This window comes from Acanthisitta chloris, unplaced genomic scaffold (assembly GCF_000695815.1).
Source record: "Acanthisitta chloris isolate BGI_N310 unplaced genomic scaffold, ASM69581v1 Scaffold28474, whole genome shotgun sequence".
In the NCBI taxonomy this organism is placed as follows: domain Eukaryota; kingdom Metazoa; phylum Chordata; class Aves; order Passeriformes; family Acanthisittidae; genus Acanthisitta; species Acanthisitta chloris.
The window spans coordinates 1-21,722 of NW_008669182.1; the positions used below are offsets into that span (position 1 = coordinate 1).

At 40.7% G+C, this 21,722-nt stretch overlaps 1 protein-coding gene across 1 annotated transcript; it reads left to right on the plus strand.

The window, feature by feature from the left end:
- Window positions 1-2,006: 2,006 nt before the first annotated feature.
- On the plus strand, window positions 2,007-11,148 carry RGMB (repulsive guidance molecule family member b). The gene is made up of 2 exons (XM_009073227.1): window positions 2,007-2,579; window positions 10,150-11,148. Exons 1-2 carry the CDS (start codon window positions 2,007-2,009, stop codon window positions 10,816-10,818), a joined length of 1,242 nt encoding a protein of 413 aa, XP_009071475.1. The 3' UTR covers window positions 10,819-11,148.
- Window positions 11,149-21,722: the final 10,574 nt, after the last annotated feature.

The window sequence follows — 21,722 nt, forward strand, 5'->3', positions numbered from 1 at the left end:
CGTGTTCAGCTGGAGGTGGTCTGAGCGGTGTAGTCCTGTGTTGTTGTGTCCTTAGCTCAGCGGTTTTTTGTGTTTATACTTTCAGTTCAGTGAATTGTAGGGAGAGGTTGTCGGGTTTTAGTCGAAACGCTGTTTATTCACCCCTCTCTGTACCGGGAATCCGCTGGAAACAGAAGCAGATTCCTGAAGCTGTAAGGAGGCGGGAGGGACCGATCCATTTGAGAACTTGACTTGCCCAGCTAGCCTTATTTATGTGTGATTAAAATCATATCACGAATATGACGGAAGGGAAAGTTTTGGTACTTTGGAAGTCAGGCTCTGAGCACAGCATTTGCTTGGCATAAGTGCTTTTTGTTTGTGTATCTGAAAACACAGAATTCTGTTTGGTTTTTTTTCTGTATGTTGCAAAAGTACATACTGCTTGCACAGAGATGAAGTGAATCTTCTGCTTACTTAAACAATTCATGGTCATGCTTAGCTGTAGGTACAGAGTTTCTCCTTCTGCTCTTTGTTGGGATTTTGACAGGAGATTCCTATTATCTACACATCACTAGCAAAACATATTGCACTTTCATTCATGGTTTGGATATTCTGCAGTCATGTGAGTACTGAGTCAGGAAGGTCAGCTAAGGGGCAAGCAAAGAAATTGCTAATATCCTCCCATCACTGTGTTAGTTGCAGAAAACAGCTCTTTAAAGATGAAAGTGCTACATTGCTATTCAGTTCACTTTCCACTTCTCATGCCTCAGGAGTTTCTGTTAGATACATTGCATTTCCCTTTTTTCTTTCACACTTCTATTTCTTTGTAAGTGCTTTGTGGTGTTCAAAATCTGCTTTGTGACAGTTTAAAATTACAGATTAATGCTCACATAGCCAAATTTTATAGGTCATAAAAGTAAATGCAACGTTTTTAGCGGATGGTTTTGTGTGCTTGGACAGCTATTGCATGAAGTCGTGCACATGTTCTTTTGAAGGTCCATTTTACTCTTTGAATGGGTGGAAATACGATCTCGCCTTTAACCCCTGTGAAATGTATGGCTCTGTTTCCCTTAGTGTGTGTGCAGTCTTGTTCATTTCCTTTCTGCTTCTCCTAAGTTCTCAGGTAAGACTTACCTGCAGAAGACCAGTGTTAGTTGTCATGAGAATCTGGAAGGATTTCAGATCATGACTGTGAGAACTGTGGAGGAGAGGACTGTAAAACTCCAGTTTGCTTGCTGGGATGGTAATTAAGCATTTTTTTGGTGGAAATCAGGTGATCAGATAAGGTCTAACTGGTTTGTTCATGTAAACTGCACTGCGTATCTGTTGTGCACATCTGATAAGTACTTAAGGCTTTTGTGGCTAAAGGGTTTCCTTGCCCCTTGTCTTATTATCAAATCGTGCTGTAAGAGGTACTGCTATTGCAGTGAACAGATGCCTTAGCTGGAAACTTGCTTTTCAAACAGCTACAGGGTTTTTCACTCATTAGTTACCAAAAAAAAAACCCGAGCCGTGAAGCTTTAGCTGTGGCAGTGCCAGGGAAATAAAGCAATCGGCCTGCCTACTTCCCTGCCATCCACCCTGACCCTGTTTTCTAGCACTGAAACTTTGATTTCTGCTTCATGCAGTTATTTTTGTCTAAGCATATATCACTTTGTTGTCTTTACCACATTCTTCTGAAGGGCAGAATTCTGTATAAAAGTTCAGTAACTTGTTTAAAGCAGTGAAAGACTAAATGGAGACCTTCTTATTGACTGATTAACTTAAGGACAGAATTGCATCATCACCTCGATACCTGGAAAGAAATGTTAGGCTTATACTTGGGAGGGCTTAGTGCTCTTAATTTTCATCTAGATAATATCAAGTAATGGTTTAAGACATGCATGGGTCCTCTCAGCCTCTGAGATCTTCTCTGTTCGCATCCTTCTGTCTCACAACCCCTCTTCCTCTGTTATGTAATGTTTCCCTAATGGGTGAATATTGTAAGTTGCCTTCAGGTTATTTCCTACAGTACCTGTGGGTTTAGAATGGACTATTGCCACCTAAGAGGTTTGCTTGATTCCTCTCTGCCATCTGTTTTGTGCCTAGGTGATTGCCAGCTGCACACATCTTGTGGGATACAGAAGTGCACCACCGATTTTGTGTCCTTCACTTCGCATCTAAACGTGGCTCTCGAGGACTTTGATTTGGAGTTCTGCAAGGCCCTGCGTGCGTACTCTGCGTGTACCTATCGCAATTCCAAAGTATGCCGTGGAAACCTAGTCTACCACTCTGCAGTGCTGGGGATCAGCGACCTCATGAACCAGCGGAACTGTACTAAAGACGGACCCACATCCTCCACCAACCCTGAGATGACCCATGATCCTTGCAGTTACAGTGGTCACACAGAAGCCAGAGAACATCAGGGAGTAGAGAAGACTCCCTCTCCTACTTACCTGTTTTGTGGCTTGTTTGGCGATCCTCATCTGAGGACTTTCAAGGATCACTTCCAGACATGCAAAGTGGAAGGTGCTTGGCCTCTCATAGACAATAACTACATATCAGTGCAAGTGACCAATGTGCCTGTGGTCCCAGGATCCAGCGCTACTGCTACAAATAAGGTATGGATTCTTTAAAGCACTCTGTACTCACACAGGCAGAAGGAAAAGGCCAAGACAGTGAAGTCATTTAGGTCTTAACAGTTGAGAAGTACAGCAGCTTGAGAATCTTCTATGCAGTAGTACAAGAAAGTAAAACTCTTAGCCTCTTATTTTTCCAAGCACCAAACAAAACTTAAACCATCTTCTTTTCTTCCTTCTGCTCCTGCCTATGGCTAGAAAGCTTGTGCATATCACCACATAAGCTTGCAAGGATACTAGGTGTAGCACTTTAAAGCAATTATCAGATAATTGTGTGTATGCGACTGCCTCTACACTATGTGGGAACTCTAAACATCATACAATACTTTAGGCTGGAAGGGACCTTAGAAGAGCAAAGAGTGTAAAGCTCTGCTTTTCATTAATTCTCTAAACTGTAAAAGAATAACAGCAGAAAAGTAAAAAATACCAACAGAGTGGCACAACAAAAGAGTTACTGAAACACTGATGGTTCAGAGCAGAAACAAGAGGGGGAACTGCAGAGAACTGAGAGAAAGTAGCAAAAAAATTACATTGATGCCAAACGGTTGTCTTAGTACCCTGGCTTTGCTAAGGAAGCACTGGCCTTACAATTTTGCTGAGAATATTCAGCCTCTGTTCAGACAGGCAAGACTTAAGATTTCTGTCCTTTCAAGCACTTGAGGTGGTTAGAGTAGGAATACCTGCACTAGTATCAATAGCTTATGCTGTTTCCTTAATTTAAGAAGAGTACTTGCCTCTGTCTGCCGAATGCAGGTAGCAAGTGTGTCTGTCAATAAAAGAAATTACTTAAGCGTACATTTGAAGCTGATGCTCACATATCTCATGCTCTCATATATTACATGCTTCACATACCTACTTCCCCTTTTGCAGTGAAATGTCCTTTTTTTAGCTGTGGTAGTGTAGCTCTTTTATTGTCAGGGTATGTCAGGCTGTATGTAGAAAGTTTCAAGACCATCTAGACTGGAGAATTTTCACTATTTTGTTAAGCTTGGAAGTAGGTTTTTTTATTGCTGGTGTCAGGACTAGGAGTTGCCAGTCACAGTGGGTTAGAGCCTGCACATCTTCCATATGGAGTTGACTGCAGTAGCATTAATAAGGGAAAATTAGTTTTGCTATTAAATTTGTGCTGGGTCCTGAGGTACTGATTAAGGTCAGTGCTTGTATGAGTGAAGCAAATTTTTGCATTTGCCAGAAGCCAGAGGTTGGGCTGAAATTCAGAATCACATTTTCTTAACTTGTGCCTGTTCCAAGAACAGTCTGCTTTGTGAATGAGTTCTGAAAGTGTGTAAAACAAGGGAATGGGGCAAACCTTAGTAAGCTTTGTAGAAGAGCTTTAGGTTCCTTGCAGTTTGCTCCAGTGGCTTTTTTTAAAGACTCCTAAATAAGTGCAAGAAAAAGCTGCATCTCATAATCTGCAGGAAGCTTTAATCCTCAGTTTTCCTAACTCTTTGCAGAATGTTCTTTATTTCGTTGTTCCTGGTATTAGTAGAGGAAAAAGTTGAGGCATGAGTACAAATGGTGTGAGTGGGCAGGGTGTGATGGTGGTAGATAGGTGCTCTTATCTTATACTTTAGCCACATACTTAAAATGATTGACTATGGTAGCATGCTGTGCTGGTGCTTGTCTTCTCAAACAGATAACCAAGAGGAGAACCTCAGGAGATAAATTTCTGTACATACTGGGGGAAAGTGTTTGTCTTTATTTATTCTCAGTGGGTTTGTGTTCTCTGACTCCTCTTTCCTGGAAAAGTGGTAATACGTTTTTGTCTTTTGTAATAGTGTTTTTTCATCACTGTCATTTCACAAGTACAGTTAAGTGTGCAGAAGCAACTAAATGAGATGCATGGTTTAGGACATTAGAAATATCTCTAATGCTAATATATGTTACATGCTGTAGCATCCTTGATTTTTTTTTTTTTTCCTTTTTGGCAGATAATGAAAGGGCACATCTGTTTGTAGGCAAGGAAGGTTGTTAGAGTGTACAAGTAACTTTGCAAGCTAAAGTTTCCCATCTCCGATGCATCTTCTTGCTTGTTAAACTGCATTGCCACTGCTAGTTTCATTCCTGTAACATTTTCATTTTGACTGTAGTAGACTATCTGCTGCTGGGTGTAGTTACCTAATTTTGGCAATAGGGCAGCTTAAGGGATATTTAAGGAGCTACCAAGAGGAGTTTGGTGACATTTTTCTGCCTAGTGTAGTCCCAAGCTGAGACAATGCAAATAGGCCTTCTACCTTCTTCACAAGAAAAATTTCCAGAACATTATCCTTTGTTAGTCTGACTGTTTTCTCAATGCAGGTTATTTGAAATAGATGTTTACTAGGAAATAAAAACAAAGGTATGTGCTAAACTTAAATTGTGCAGAAGCCAAAGAAAATACTAACATAATTAATCCACTCTAAAGCAGACCTAATAAAAGGAAAGGCAGTAAGAGTAGAAAATTTATGCATTTCTTTTAGGGGAAGTGATTCAAGAAGCAGCAGAAACAGCATTTAATCTTCACGCCATATGTAGTGTGCTTTTGAAAGGTGCAGATCATCGCTTGATCCTGTAGGTAGTCCTCTTGAATTTATTCTAGCTTTCTGGTGAACCAACCTTTGAGGGAGTTGCTGATGAAGGGAACTATGTGTAAAGCAATTTTTCTTCTCTTTCCAAGAACTATGAGACTTGACTAGCCCCAGCAGTCTGAGAGCTGTCCAGTAAGTTCATAAAGGACAAGAAAATGCCAGGAGTGGACGCTTTAAGTAAGAATGGGAAGAATAAAAGTATGTTGTTCCTCCCTCACACCCCACTGTGCATCTGGCAGGAAAGTATGAAAAGCAGGAAAACTTTTCCTTTAATTCCTTAATTGGAGGGGCATGTGTTGTGAGAGTAGTGTATTTGTTCACAAAATGCTCTGGGCAATTTGTTTATAGGTGTTTTGCATATTTGTGTTTCCCATAGTAACATCTGTTTTTTCACTGTGAACAAAGCTATTGTATGTTCTGTGGTCTAGCTGAAACTTGAAACTCCAGTTTCTTTCAGCTTGCCTGATGTGCTTATGCCCCTTGGCATAGGATCCTAGGGCCTTTCACGTGGAGAATGAAGAATCGTCACCGAATAGCTCGGGAGCTGAGTGCAAGCTCTCCTTTCTTTTTTTTTTTCTGACGGACTTGTATGAATTTTGAGTAGGTCACTGGCATCTTTTATGTCTGATTTCTCCAGCTGTAGATAAAGAGCTGCCTTGTCTTGAAAGTGGTTTTGCAATTTCCTGAGGATAAATGTCTTTTACAAGGGGTTGTAGAGGAAGCAGTTAGGAAGGGTATTGTAGAATGCATTAAGTAGAAGGTTGAGGCTTTCTTCATTTTATTTATTTTTGTGCTTTATTTGGAGGGTTACAGGGTCTTCGTCAGCTTTCATCACTGTGACAGGTGTTCTGGATATCACTAGAGTAGTTGTCCCTGAATAGCAAGTGAAGCAGAGTTGCTTGGGCTTGCATATGGAAAACTTCCTTCTTGTTTGCATTAATTGGAAATGAAGGTTTTCCTATCCAGGTGTTTTGTAGCAGATAGCTTGAGGGTGAGAGAGTGAATGTAAGGACACACAGATGGAAAAAACCACAGAGCATTTTACTGCAGTGAAGTTACTGGGTATAAACCTTGAAACCTGGGAATTAGTGCTGTTAGTAGGGTAAAGGAACTTTGGGTGCAAATGTTCTTTTTCCCAGAGTCAAAACACTTTTAATATCTCTTTTTGCAGCATGGTTTTTATTTTTGTAGGAAATCATTGCAGAGTGAACACAGTGTACTTCATCTCCTGTAAGTAATGCTAAAACATTTGTCTTCCAGTTACCTTTCAGTTGGTTTTCTAAGTGGAAACATCAGGTAACTGATCATGTGTCACTATGCTTTTCACATTAATGACATCCTTCTTCAGGTGCAGATGAATTTGTCTTTATTTCTCAGAAGTAGTACATACTGTAGTTTTGTTGGGGAACATCATAGAATCGTTTAGGTTGGAAAAGACCTTTAAGATCACTGAGTCTAGTCACAAACCTAACAGTGTCAATTCCACCACTAAACCTGGCCCTTAAGTGCCACATCTGCACGCCGTTTAAACATTTTGGGGGACAGCGACTCAAATGGCTGAGTAGACTGTGCAATGCTTGACAACCCTTTCAATGAAGCAGTTTTCCCTAATATCCAATCTAAACCTCTCTGGTGCAGCTTGTGGCCGTTTACTCTCACACTATCACTACTTGAGAGGAGAGACCAACCCCCACCTGACTACAGCCTCCTTTCAGGCAGTTGCAGAGAGCAATAAGGTCCCCTCAGAGCTTAGCTCTCTTGCCCTTCTCTGGGCATATTCCAGCACCTCAGTGGCTTTCTGGTCTTGAGGGGCCCAAAATTGAACACAGTACACAGGGCGAGGCCTCACCAGTGCCCAGGAGAGTGGTCTTGCTGGCCACACTATTGCTGATCCAAGCCAGGATGCCCTTGGCCTTTTTGGCCACCTTGACACATTGCTGGCTCATGTTCAGCTGGATGTCCACCAGTACCCCCAGGTCCTTTTCCCACAGACAGCTTTCCAGCCACTCTGTCCCAAGCTTGGCAGTGCTGCATTCGTAGTTGGAGTTGATGATCACAGAGATCTCTTTCAACCTAAGTGGTTCTATGAAATGCATAGCCAAACAGGAACATACAGTGATGCCTACAGCATTGTAATTGCATTATGGCACAAAGAAGGCTAGTACAAGAACACAGTGTTGTACAAGAACAAAGTGTTGCATTTGTTTAAACAAGCCAGGCACCTTCTGCTAATACAGTAAGGTCTTCTAGAAACTTTTTTTACCATTCAGTACCACCATCTTTGAAAAGCTTTGCATGTGCAGTGGAATTTAAGAAATCTTTGTGATCAGTACACTCATCAGTACTGGCATCAGTAGGAGGATGAAGTCCAAAATGGAATATGCAGATTGTATGTGTGGGATTGTTTTTTTGTTGTTTTAGTAGACTTACAATAAACAAACATCAGCTACAGTATCTTCAGGTAAGTCTCTGGAAAATGTTATTTTGTGGAAGTGTTCTTGCAACGCTGCCAGAGTGTAAATTAGTATTGTAGATACATATACCTATATACCACATTAAATTTGTTTGAAATAACCTTTTTCACTTTCAGAGCTTTCTGTTATCTTGAGAACTTAAAACAGAACTTTGTAATGAAATTTGCTTCATCTCCCTTTGCAGAAAGCTCTGGAATATCTCTCAGTACCAGGCCATGGTGCTGAGGTAGGAGTGGGTGATAAGGCAACAACGGTGCAGAACTCTGGTTTTATTGATCTGGCCTATGGATTAGGTGGATGTCATATGACAGATAATACAACATTCAAAACTAATGTCTTGAGCTGCAGTGTTTAAATACAAGTATGTCCTTGGAAGATCTTAGTGGTGTCTATTTATTCTCTGGTTGGAGTGTCCTTGCATGGTACATGGAAACCTTTATTCACTTAATAGTTGTGCAAGTCTCATTTGCCGTCCAGCGTTATTGCTAATTTTGAAGGCTTCTCCCTCTGTGTCTCTGAAATTGTGTACATTTCATTCTTGCAGAGGAGGGGGTTTTGGACAGAACAGTTTGATGGCTGCTTCCTAATAAATTTTGCTAGGTGCCTTGCTTAAATGTTTTATTAACCAGCCAGTGCTGTGTGTCATTAAAACAATTAACTCTCTTTGACTCCAGGCTTGTTCAGGTGGTGAGCAGACTTAGAGCATTACTTCTGGAGGTATATAAATAATTCTTTCCTGGCAGAGCAGTGCAGATGTGCCCAAGGAAATAGGAATGCTTCTGTGTCTGAGCATGCTGAGATACAAGTCTGTTTCATCAAAACTATTACATGCAGTATAAGACCTGATTTAGTGCATGAGGGTCTGGATTAAATGCAGAAATACTAATGACTTGAGAGACCTCAAGTTTCTCCTCTCTCGGTTGCTGAGCTTCCCTCACTAAACACAGAGGTGTGAGGTGGTCTTTACAGCAACTGGGGCTGGATTTTGGACATAGGTTTATCTGTAGTTCACAGACATCAGTTTACCAAATGGCTTGCCTCAGGAGATCATAGGTTGCCTCAAGCTGTGTAGCTGATACAATTCAAACTGTATAACTGATTAACACAGAGAAAAACCGTTGGAAAAATCCAGTCAGCACCAGTGGGAACCATCAAAATCAAAATAGCAGATATTATGTATGTTGTGAGACAGAAAGACTGACAAAGCATCAGTCAGCTGGGACAAACCAAACATTGGCAACTAATGCAGTAGGGTGTGCCTGCATACTCCAAACGAGAAATTGCTGCAGTGAGAGGAGGGAGATGGGAAGACTTTTGTGGTGAATACTAGTGATGTGGAGAGGTGAGGCTAATGAGGGCCAAGGTTTTATTTGAATTGTCCATAATTGGCTCTTTATTTAACCTCTAGGTCTTACTTCAGGGCAGAGAGGCAGGAAACAAAAGTTGTTGTGCAGAGGTGATGCTTAACTGAAACTAAATTGTGAGGTTGCTGTAGAGTAGATTTTAAAGAAAAAAATGTAACATTAGTTTGAAAACATCTTCTGATGTGCTTTGGAGTAATCTGACTCTCTTAGCAGACTGCTTAAATCAGACTGTAAGTAATTTGATGTAATCAGTCAGTGATGAAAATAATTATTAAAATACTTATTCCTGGTGCACAATTTCTTTTGACCTCTTCAAGAAGTCACTCCCCTCTGAAACTGTAAAAGAAGTAGCATATCTGTTTCTAATATTTATATGTGATTGCTGATTATACTTTTTATTGTAGGAAAAGCAACTAGGCACTCTAGACTTGGTATACCAAGTAGCCTAATTATTTCTTCAAGTAAGACTGGAGACCTGCTTTTCCTGTTGTGACTTACTTAAGTGTAAAGGTTTAAAAGGCTAGTTGTAATCTTAACCAGAATGAGTAATTGCTTAATGTTCCTGGTTTCTGTGTTGGAAGTCACTCTTCAAAGGCATGTCTTTGAGTATCTTTCAGTCTTGCTTTGTTTCTCCAGGGGCACACTTTCTAACAATAGTGGCCTGAAAGTGTCACATCTCCCAGTTCCTAGGACTAAGGGATCCAGGAGCCCTAAGCAGTTACTTGACTGGACGTTTTTCCCGGTTGTGATTGTACCTTTCCATGATTTTGCAGTGTCATTCTAGTTTTGCCATAGTGGTTAGTATTGTGGGAATTGCTTGGCACTTTCACTTTTCTGTCATTGCAGAAGGCATTCCAAAGTGTTAAACTGTCAGGCAGGAGGGAGTTGTGATGCTTAATTAAATACAAAGTCTTTTCCTTTCCTGCCCTCACAGGTGTTGCTGCATGCCTTGCTTCCAGGCCAGCCTAAATTGCCATCTGGTAAAATATTGCTTTAGGCATATGTACAGGCTGTTTTCCTTTAGGCATGAATTGTGGACAACTTCAGGCTTGTAGGTAGTGGGCAGTTCCAGATACATTAAGCTGCAAAATGGAAAAGATGATGAGTTTTTCCACTAACTTTGCTTTTTCTTTTCCCTCCCACCCAGATAACTATTATCTTTAAATCATACCAAGACTGTACAGATCAGAAGGTATATCAAGCAGTAACTGATGACTTGCCTGCAGCTTTTGTTGATGGTACAACAAGTGGAGGTGATGGGAACACCAGGAGCTTGCTCATCGTGGAGAAAGTCAGTGGCAAGTACATCGAAATGCACGCCAGGTACATTGGGACCACAGTGTACATACGGCAGCTCGGGCACTACTTAACGCTGGCCATACGCATGCCTCAGGAGCTGGTCATGGCCTATGAGGAGAACCAGGATCTGCAGCTGTGTGTGAATGGTTGCCCTTCAAGTGAACGTATTGATGATAGTGGCCACTTGCCACTGCCTGTGATGGGAGCATTGCATCCTTGGGGTGGTACTCCTCATCCCCGATCAGTGTACACGCTGGAAACCGCCACCACCAAATGCCATGAGAAGATGCTAGTGAAGGACATCTATTTCTACTCGTGTATTTTTGACCTACTCACCACTGGTGATGCTAACTTCACAGCTGCTGCTCACAGTGCCTTACAGGATGTGGAGGCACTGCACCCCAGGAAAGAACACTGGCATATCTTTCCCAGGAGCGGAGGTGGTGGTATGGGCAGGGATAGCAAATTATTTGTCAGTCTTGGACTTGTGTACTTGATCCTTGTTGCATTTTTCTAGGGTTTCTTTTGTCTATAACAAAGTTTTGAAATATATATTGTCATAATATATTGAGTAAAGATGAGTATATATGTATATACCATGTATATGAAGGGATGTTTTGTCTTGGGACACCCGCTAGATTGTACATACTGTGTTAACTGTTTTCACATATGTTTGATGCAGTATTCTTTGAATCTATTTGTTTTACAGTTGTTGACATGTTTTATAATGTTCCTGCATTGGGACCTGATAGAAAGCACTTTATTTTTTATATATTAAATATTTAAGTGTGTATCTGAGTAACACATACAATACTCAGTGCTCCCTCTAAGTATTACTTGGTTTAACACATTTTTTTTAAACTGAATTAACTTGTGGGTTTTTCCAAGAGAGCTTTAGTTAATGCCAAACGTGGATATTTTGCAGCTAGTGTATGGTCTCTGGAGAGAGCTTAAGCTTAGAGGGGAAGCTTTTTTTTTTCCACAGGCCCTCCAATTCTCTGTTTTTTAGGATGCTACAGATTTATATTTTTTTCATGTTTGGAAATCCCACAGACCCACTGACGTCTTTGCAAAATGTTTTAGATGTGGTTCAACAGTATACCAGGAGTGTATGTGTGTATTAAGAGTGGCTGTGCAGTGTGTAAATACTTTAAATTATTATAACAGAAGAACAGTTGCGTGCTCTGCTGAGAAGCATCAGCAATGTGGTGTAAGTGACCCCTGGTGGGGTGCAGAGAAATTGGGGATGTAGGCCACATACTGGGCAGGCAATCTATAAATAAAGCTTCACTTTGTCTCCTAGCCAAATAGGATGGATAGGATATTGGATGAAAATGTGCTGAATACAGTTGTTACACTTCTTGCAGATGCTTGTTTCCCCTCTGCTAAATAAGCTGTGTAGTTAAATTTATGACCAGCAGCTGCAAATGAGGCCAGTTGATTGAAGAGATAGTATGTGGGAAACCAAGAGCAGGAACCATCTCCTCAGGATCCCAGTTCCCTTACAGTGTTTGCAGAGATACTTAGAAGAGCTTTAACACAGTGATCTGCTGCTGCTGCATCCCTCCCAAAAGGTGTTATAAAAATCATCTTTTCAAGTTATTGAAGAACTCTTAGACCAGAAGAACCCTGGAATAGAAAATTACTTCCTATAAAACTAGAGATGGTGAAATTGGAAGAATAAATTATACGTAAGATTACAGAAATTTGTGTAACAAGGTGATCTGCTAAGTATATGTGGAAGCTGTAATATTTCAGCTTCACAGTGTGAAGGTAAAGTTAAAGTGCCAGAACTTAAAATAAGTTATGTTAGACACATACCAGAAAAGATTGAGCTAATAAACACAACTTTGAATGTTGCTTTGCTAAACTTGTGTTACGGCTAGAATTCGAGGTGTATAAGGAACAGTCTTATGTGGTAGATGCATCACTGAAACAATTTGTGGAAATTGCTATAGAAAGCAAAAGGAGCTTTAAATACGTATATGTTTACTGTGCACAAAAGGCAGCTGTCATGTCTGTAAGAGCTTACTCTCACAGGTGTGGATCTCCCACCATAAGCTCTGCAGAAAGCAGTGTAACATGATCACCAGTACTTTAATGCTGTGACTAGTCAGCTGTTACTGAAGCTATCTGTTGTTGGCCTTTGTCTTAAGCTAGCCAATGCCTTGGATATTAGTGGCTTATTCAAAAGGGTTTTTCAAAGTATCTTCTAGAGTATTTCTAACGAGAGTGCTTCCTAACCATATGCTAACAGAGGTTCTAACAAAAGTCTTTGTAGTTGTGGAGTCTGGCACCTTCCTTACAGAGCGTGCCACAGAACTCAGCACAAACTGTGTGCTTAATCCTTCATTTTGGTTGTACATAAGGCTCCTAAACAAGGGTACTATAAAAGCAAATAGTAGGCTCAACTGCCTGTCAAACCAAAAATTCTTTTTTCTTCCTGGAAAACCTAACTGGAAGAAAAATCTGTGTACAGCATCTGTTAAGCGGAACACAACATGAGAGAACAACATGGCTTTTGTTCTTATGGCCAAGTTATGGCACTTCAGTATTTAATTTCCTTTCAAACTGCTGCTGTACTGCCAGAAAATAGATCACCAACTATTTATGTTCTCTTACCTTAGCGTTGTGGCTACCATGTGTTTGTTCTAGGAGTTTTGAGGCTGTGCAAGTGGCTGTTTAATAATATACACTCGGAAGTGAAGCAAGCGATGTTGCAAGCTTTGGACTGCTTAATGAGTGAACTTTTTTTGAAAAAAAAGCCCAAGGGACTTGTGCCTTTCTTCTCTTTTGATAGACACAGCACAGTTGAAAATCTTGTGTTAATTTTCTTCATGTGAGTACAGCTGCAGTGTTTTACACTGAAATTTCCATGCTTTGGGTTATTTAATTCCCATCTGTGTCTTGACTGATGTAAACTCTATTCTTTTCTGTTTATCTTATATTCCAGCTGTTAAAGACTGCTGTCTACACAATGCCTAAACAGGACTAGTAATGATTCCCTTTTTTTAGAAGGTACTCTGTGTTGTGCTGCTATTTCTCTCCAGCTATGTTCAAAGAAACAAGGATTGTGGGGATCAATGTTGTTCATAGATTTTATCATTCTTATTGATTATCTTGTTATGGAAAGCAATATAGTCAAAGATTAAGTACAAGTATGCAGGTAAATTTGTGATGCTGATGTAAAACAATTGCATTTGATGTGATTCAGAATTCTTTATGTTTGTAAATTAAACTTTGTTGAAATCAAAAGCTGCTGATAGTAAATCTGTGAACAGTGAGATTGATTACAGTCTTTGTGCGAGGGTATGTGTCAGAATTGACAAGTAGATATAAAAGGGACAGTGTCGTATGTGGAGTGCCAATAACTTTTATTTATAGGAATTATTTTCATGACTACACTAGTTTTAAAGCTTAATTTCCACTTTTATCTGCACTACAGTAGAAAAACATTATACACACAAAACATGTATGTATCATTGATTCTAATATGTGCTGAGGGCTGGGTCTACGAACGATTTTATGTCTAGTTGGTGTGTGGAAACATTTAAATCCAGATTCAGACACACAGTAAAGCCTTTACAGCTTGAACTCAGACATTTCTCTAGAATGTCTAATTCTAGTCCAGTAAAGTCCCACAAGGAACCTGTAGTTTGCTGCTGAGTGGAGAAAACAATTGCAGTCTTAAAGTTTGTACCTGCATCCTAGACAGATTCACATGTTGCTCATCTGCCTGATTTACTTGCAGGACACTTCTGGCAGGTATCTGACCAGCTTACTCACATTTGGCAGATGATGATAGAGTTGTTTATAGTGTAGTGGTGATAAGCATTCTGTTGGAGTTTGGGGGAGGCAAGCTGAACTTCCTCTTGTGCCTTAGTCTTTCACATCTTTTGAGAGTGCCAGTGCCTTAACACCTGGGAGCTATTATCAAATGGATGCCATTCTGTGGTGTTACAAAGGGATAGCTTTAAAGGGATATGTTTTATTCCCCTTTGTCCAAACAAGGCCTTAGGTACCTCAAAGGCAACTGGAGGCATAATTTAACACTTGAGAGGTATTTCACCTTAATTCAGTAAACTAAACGTTTAGGCTTCTGTAGTCAGTAGAGTAAATGGCAATATTGTAGGTTAGGTTGGATTATCTTCTGGAGATGCCTACTGTTATTGTTCAGTAGAGCAGGAAACCCAGCTAGCTATTTTAAACAGCTGAAGTCAGGTGAAATTAAGTCTAGCCCTGATGGGTACATTTTACATTCCAGGCTAGATTCATATCCAGGGGCAACTTGTATTTGCTGGAGACAAGACAGCTGACCCTGCACTTTCCGTACAGCACAGCATGTGTCTCCCAGGCCTGACTGATGGATAATCCTTGGCCTCTGGAAGCCTCATACCTGACCTCCTGGGTCTGGCCTGTACTCTGAAACTTTTAATGTTTGATCCTCTTGAAAGCACTCCTGATGAAGGCAACAATCCAGCCCATCACAGAATCATTAAGGTTGGACAACATCTCCAAGATGATTGAGTTTAACCTTTAACCCAGCACTGCCATGTTCACCACTAAACCATGTCCCCAAGTGCTGTACACCTTTCGAACACTTCCAGGGATGGTGACTCCACTGCTTCCCTGGACGACCTGTTTCAGTGCCTGACAGCCCTTTCTGTGCAAAAAGGTTTTCCTAATATCCAATCTAAACATCCTCTGGTGCAATATAAGGCCATTTCCTCTTGTCCTATCACTTGTATCTGGGAGAAGAGACCAACCCACCTGGCTACAGCCTCCTTTCTGGTAGTTACAGAGTGTGAGAAGGTCTCCCCTGAGCCTCCTTTTCTCCAGACTAAATACCCCTGGCTCCCTCAGCTGCTCCTCCTAAGACTTGTGCTCTAGACTTTTGCTGTACTGGTCTCTTCTCCTCCCCTAAAGCAGCTCTGTGCAGGACAGGGGGAGGGCAGAAAAGAGGAAAAAAAGAAGCTGGAATCAGGGGACAAAGAGGAAAGAGACCAGAGTGGGTAAGGTTTCTAATCACGATTTTGGCCTTTAAATCGCAGACTGTTTACATTTTCCAGTGAAGGATGCAAAGTATGTATAAAGTCCACATAGGAGCAAGGGCTGTGTTTTCTAATCAGAGTGTTGTATCTCTTAGGGTGTCCTTTGGTGTGTCACTTGCTGCCATTACCATGCAGGTGTTTTTACAGAAAGCAAGAGAGCTGCCAAAACCCTTAAAGAACCTGCAGCCAAATTATTAGTGTATTTGACTAGAAAGTAGGAGACCAGAGTTTCTTTGAATCCCCACTGCAACTTCTGTAAAGGAGATGTGTGAACAAAGGTTTCTGGCCTTCGCGGGTGACTGCAACAATCACTATCCTACTGGGCTTATCAGCTTTTATCTGGAAATGATAAAAAGCAACCTGCTTCCTCTGCTGGAAACTGGTGGAGGTCAGCACTACCTCTCTGCTGGAGTTGTCAGGTTCTGTGAAAATTTTAGTCCACTATTTCCTACTGAATAGCTAAAAGCTACAAACCCACGATGTAGACACCGACAGCCTGACTTGCTGCAAGATATCTCACTCTCCAAAGGTCTTCCTAGAGAGCAGTACGACCCAAATGTCTGCATGCTGTGCTTCTCAGCACCCCAGTGCAAGAGCAGTAGATCCAGTATATGCTGAAGTATATGCAGAAAATATCCTAAAGTGATGTTAAAAGCTAGCTCACCCCTGAAATCATTGCAGATGGCTGTAACATCCTTATTCCAGATAGCCTGGTGCATCTGGTTAAATCCTTTAACTCAGCCCCACTTCTACATAGGAGCCTCAGAGCCCTGATCCAGCTGGTAGCTTTTCCCAGGAAAAATGCTTAGTTTTTTCATACCAGTCTGCTTGGAAGTGTATGACACCTACCTTCAAAAAGTGCATTAGGCCTGAAACACACCACTCCCACTTTCTGTAGATGGGGTATGTCAGAAGAGTTAACTCTCTAAAGACAGCCCAACAGTGGCAAACTCTTGTGGTGGCTAGGGCAAATTGAAAAGTCATGTAATCACTGTCTGTGATGCCATCTCTAATCCCTTTTTCCTGAGCTTTACGTAGTGCCAGTGGTTTGGCATGACCTGCTTTCATCTTCTTTTTTCTTCAGGTGCTGCCAGTCATCCCCAGCTTGCTGTAAAATAAAAAAGCTGATACTAAGCTATGAGAGAATTGTTACTAGAATAGGCTCTTTGAAAAAAATCATTTAGTAATTTTACAATACTTGAGCAATTACAAATCCTGTAAAAAGACTCTAGTCATTAAAGTGTGGCTTGCACAGTAGTGTTTGGGATTCTTTGGAATGCACTATTTCAGAATTATTATTGTTTTTTTAATGTGCATATACAAAAGTCTCAAGTCTCACCTCTTCTTGCAAATGAGATGGCCTCTCTGTATGCTATCAATAATTAGTCCCATTGGGATATCAGATATAGATAATAATAATAATTGGTGAAAAATCATTTTAGATACACCTATGTCTATGGCAATCACAGTCTCTGCCCTTTCTCCACAACTGCAAAAAAGGGGTGGGAAGTTCTAGAGAAGGGGCATGCCAAAAATAATAAATAGTGAGCAGAATGCTGGGCATTCCCCTCATCGTGCAACAACTGGACCCGCACCATGGTGCAGCACTCCATGGTGCTAACTTTCCTTCTGCAAACTCTCCGTACTTCTGCTTATCTTTACCTCTTTGTGAACTATCCCTATCCTGTCGTTAATAAACATGGCACTTTTAAGTGACACTGGCCTCGTTTGTGTCATTATTGGCCGCGGGAATTGCTGTAACCCCTCCCGCTCCTGACTGGAATGGACAACAGGGAAATCTCTAGTTCTGTGCATTTCAGAGGATTTTGCTTTGACTTGGTTCTACACTTGCTTGGATACAGCAAACAGCTGTCAGCAGCTGGAGTGCATTATATGATCTTCTGGAATATTTCTTCCCATTTAGTTCCACAGGGAAAGATCCATTTAATCCAGTCAGAGATGTGAACCAAAAGCACAGTAAGAGGGAGGGTGAAATAAGGAGCTTCACTTCAAAAGTGAAAATCTTACCAGCTCTTTCGATATTAAGAAAAGATCACTTGCCTGGTAGGGCTAGCAATTATAATCCAAATCCTTAAAATCAACACGCTATGTAATATATCTGTGGGTAAAAACAACAACCAAACCCCACAATGCTGCAGTCTAAAAGCAGTTCATTTATAAGTAAATCAATTAGTCTACTGATGAGAAATAAAACTCCTCCCTGTTTCAGCTTTGCTCAGGATTTTTACTGGCTATTTGAAATGCCAGTAGTTAAATGGCAATGTATTGGCCTCCAGTGGAGTACTTACCTTAAACAGGAGCTGCTAAGCTGCTAACTGCAGTCTAATTGCAGACAGTCAGAGTTATCTGCAAGTCATTAATGAAACTTCCTCAGGTAACAAGTGTTTGGGGTATTTTTTCCACTAATTTCCTTTTAGCTACTTACAGAGGGGGAATGCAATGCTTCCATTCTTCATTTATTTTAACCTTACACATGATTTTGAATACAGGGATTAGAATAGTGTGTATCAGATTTGGCTGAAGCATTGCATCCCTGAATCTCGGGGAAGATCTTTCCCCTGCCTCTGACTGCCAAAACTTTGTTAAAGGCTCATAGCACTCACCATTAGCTGCATTTTTCTCTTCTCACAAATTTCTTACACTGAGTGCCTTATGCTATGAAGGAAGCAGCAGAGCTGAAACTACCATTTAATCTCTAGGTATTTAGCAGTGCCTTCCCACTCTGCCACTCCAAATGTAATTCACACAAGCAAATAACACAGCCCACAAGAAAAAAAATTCACATTTGATTGTGAAGTTAACAGTGCTTTGTGTTCTCGCTCTCCTACTCTTACATATTTCCTAGCTAGACTGAAAAGATCCACAACATAACCTTCTACTCATGGATAATACTTACCCCGTTTCTTGAATTACATCAAGAAAAGCCTTGCCAAAGGGTGTAATCCCTGCAATTTAAGAAACTCCAGTTTTTGCAGGCGAGCCTTGATTTTCAACATCCACAAATCCGTGAGACCTGACAAGATGCTTCCCAAGACCTGGAGAGATCTGACAGGTGTACTTGCTGAGATGCTATCTGCTGTATTTGAAAAGCCATAGCCATCAGGTGAAGCCTGTAGTATATGCTCCATGCATGCAGAGAGGTGCCCAGTCACGATGATGTTCTGGAAATCTTGTGAGAATTTTCACCACCATGAGGTCCTCTTTGCAAATCCTTATCTGTGTGTGGGAGGCCCCCTTCCACCCCATTTTGCTGGCTGCAAGGTCTCTCCTGTCTATACCACCCTGAGCCCTTTGCTTGTCAATCCAGGTCACAACTTCCTCTCTTGATGGTGGAACGTCATCTCCCTCCTATGTTGTTCCTAGTTCAAGGCTCTTCTCACCAGGTTGGCCAGACTTGACAGACATAACAAGCTGTTGTGTCACCCTCAGGCATGTGGGACCAATTACCTGCCCTTGATCTTCAAAATGGCCCTGTGGTCATAAAAGCTGAAACCCTCTAATTGAGACCAGCTACAAAAGTGGTTGTTGACCTGCGGGATCTATCCATTCCTCCTCAAGCTCCTCCTTTCAATGGCAAGTGATACCACTGGGTCCTGCTGCCCTTGGTCCTTGCCTGCAGAGCCACATAGTCATTCTTGCTATGCTCTAGGTCTGCCCTGGCCCCATGGCAGGAGCTCATGTGGAAGAGCAGGTGGAGGGAATTGGCCAACAGTGCTTTTAAGTGTCTTCTCTTAGGTTCTGTGATGCTTTGTTCCTCTGTTCTTGTCCCTCTTTCTGATTGCTGTAAACTTTACCTGAAATACTAATTTCAGATAATAAAGTACATCACAAATAGCCATTATGATCTCCTTATATTTGTGCTGTTAATGGTAATTTTAGAATCTATTTGTTCTATCAGTGGGAAAACAAAACAGGGCTCATTTCACAGTCTAGAAAGATCTGAAACTAATTGTACAAACCATCTAGTTATCAAACTTTTAGTTTTGGGATTCATTGCAAGAAGGTTGCTCTACTCTAGAGCTCAAAATACAGCTATTACACAAATTTTACATCTGAATTAGGTTTGAGAGAAATACACAGACCATAGGAAGCATGAAGATTTGACCTGTCAAATGTTACTATTCACAAAGCTGAAAATTAACACAAATAATCTTATGGTGAATCATTACATATTTAACATCAATAAACAGTTGAACATTAACAATGCCTTAGGAAAAGAAATAATCCATATTAAAAGCTTTCATGGTACTGTATTCTTTGGAATGCTGGAATATGGAGGACCTACAGGGAGGTCTGTTCTGTTATGTCACTGATGTATAGTCCAGATCTCTCTCTTCAGTCACTAGCTGTCCCAGTACAACACATTTGAAGGGAAGAGTACAGTTTTAGAACAACGAACTAGAGAATGCAGTGCTCATAGGCATTTTAATTTTTATGGAGTATCTCTTCCCTGTGCATATTTCCCTCTGGCATGATGGTTAATGAATAACTGGGTCCTAACTCTTCAGATGTATCTATTTGGAATTTGACATGACTTACTGAACCCTTAAGATCTTGGTAAGTAATTCTCCAGCACTGTTTACTTTCATGCCAAGAAAAACAGCCTTCTAGATTTGATAGTTTTGGTAGCGTTTTGTTGAGATCTTTCAAAACTGATCTCCTCATTCTGTTCTGGACAGAGAATTCATCTGTAGATTTCATTACAGAAAGAATATCGCCAACCCTCCCAAGACAAATTTAGTTAAGAATTTAAAACAGAAAGATACATCTTGTATTAACAACTCCTATGCAAAGAGTACCAAAAAGAGATGGAGCAGTTATTTCCAGATGAAAGAACTGAAAGGACTGTTTTCTTATGGATACTCAGTGCCATGGTAGTTGTATGTATTGCTCAGTCATCGACTATATTTCACAATTCCAAGACTGATATTACAAAAGTCAAAACTTAGAAATTCTCTTTGCTTCTCTGTGATTAAAAGGAATATTAATGTAACATTTGTCCGTCACTTATCAATGCTAGGACTACTGCAAACCAAACCCAGTAGCTAATTTTGAGTAGTGAGTGAGAAGATTATTTTCCAAATACTCCAGTTACTTCAGCAAATACTAACTCTATTGCAGAAGTCTGAGAGTACTGCAGTAATAAAGCTCTCTGATTACACTTTCTCATACGTGGTCAGTGGTATGTGATTTTGTGACATGATTTCTGGATGTTTATTTTTGAAGAAGACAAATGCAAAACTGTGCTTGCTGAGAAACCTGTGCCAAATAGAATGCTTACTTTTACCAAATAAATAATAACAATGTCCAAGTGTGTTCTTTGGTCTTCAGCCTTAGTGCATGAACTCAGTCAAGGTCTAAAGTTTATATAAAGTTGAGAGTATATATACTCTCAAAAATCTTACATCAGTGATTTTCTAAGTCTTCTATAATTATGTATTTTTCAGCTCTCTTTCAATAAAGCTTGTGAAACGTACTTTGACAATAGCTGCTCTTAGGACAACTTTTTGATTGCAGTATTTAATCCACCATTAAACTACCCTGATGATCTGAAGAACTGTCAAAAAAATGGGCTATTGCACCATTAAGCAGCATTTATATTAAACCTCCGTGCTCTACAGAATGCTGCTTTTACCTGTTCTAGCACTTTTGCCAGCTCCTTGTTAACCGCTGATGACTTGCAGCGTATCTTACCTTTGCTTTCTCACCTTCATCACTCTACATGATTTTTAGCCTAGCAGGTAATCCAGTGAGCCCCCATCTTAGCTGTATGAACTCAGCTCTATGAACAGAAGGGAACTCTTGATTAAGCATTTCCCAAGAATACACTACGCTTCGCAAAATCTTATATATATTACATGAATTACTTTTCCACTGGGTTGTCTTCTATCCTCTGAAAATACCCTTGGTTGTTTATTTTGGGGATGAGCACAATCTGCCTGGGTTTCCAAAATCCTCAGCAAAATGAGAATTCAGTCTTCAGTTTCACAGGGATGCACAAGCTTTGCTAACAGCCCAGGGTCAGGGTGGGTGTTGGCCACAAACAGCTCACTAAAAGAGGCTGTACCAGGCTGTAGAGAGGCTGAATACAAGAGTGCACTGAAGAAAAACTGACCTAAGTGCAGGTAAGGGCACTGGAAGAAAGCTGCAAAAGGGTTGGGAGAATGGAATCAGGAGCCAAGTGGGAGAGAAAGGTCTTAGAGAAAGGCTTTTCTTCCTTGCCTCTGAGGTAGGCTGACAAAAACACCGAGTAGGACTGAGGGTGTGCTGGTTTGGACTGGAGTTAACTTTCTTCACAGTAACTAGTATGAAGCAATGTTTAGGATTTGTGCTGAACATAAGGTTGATA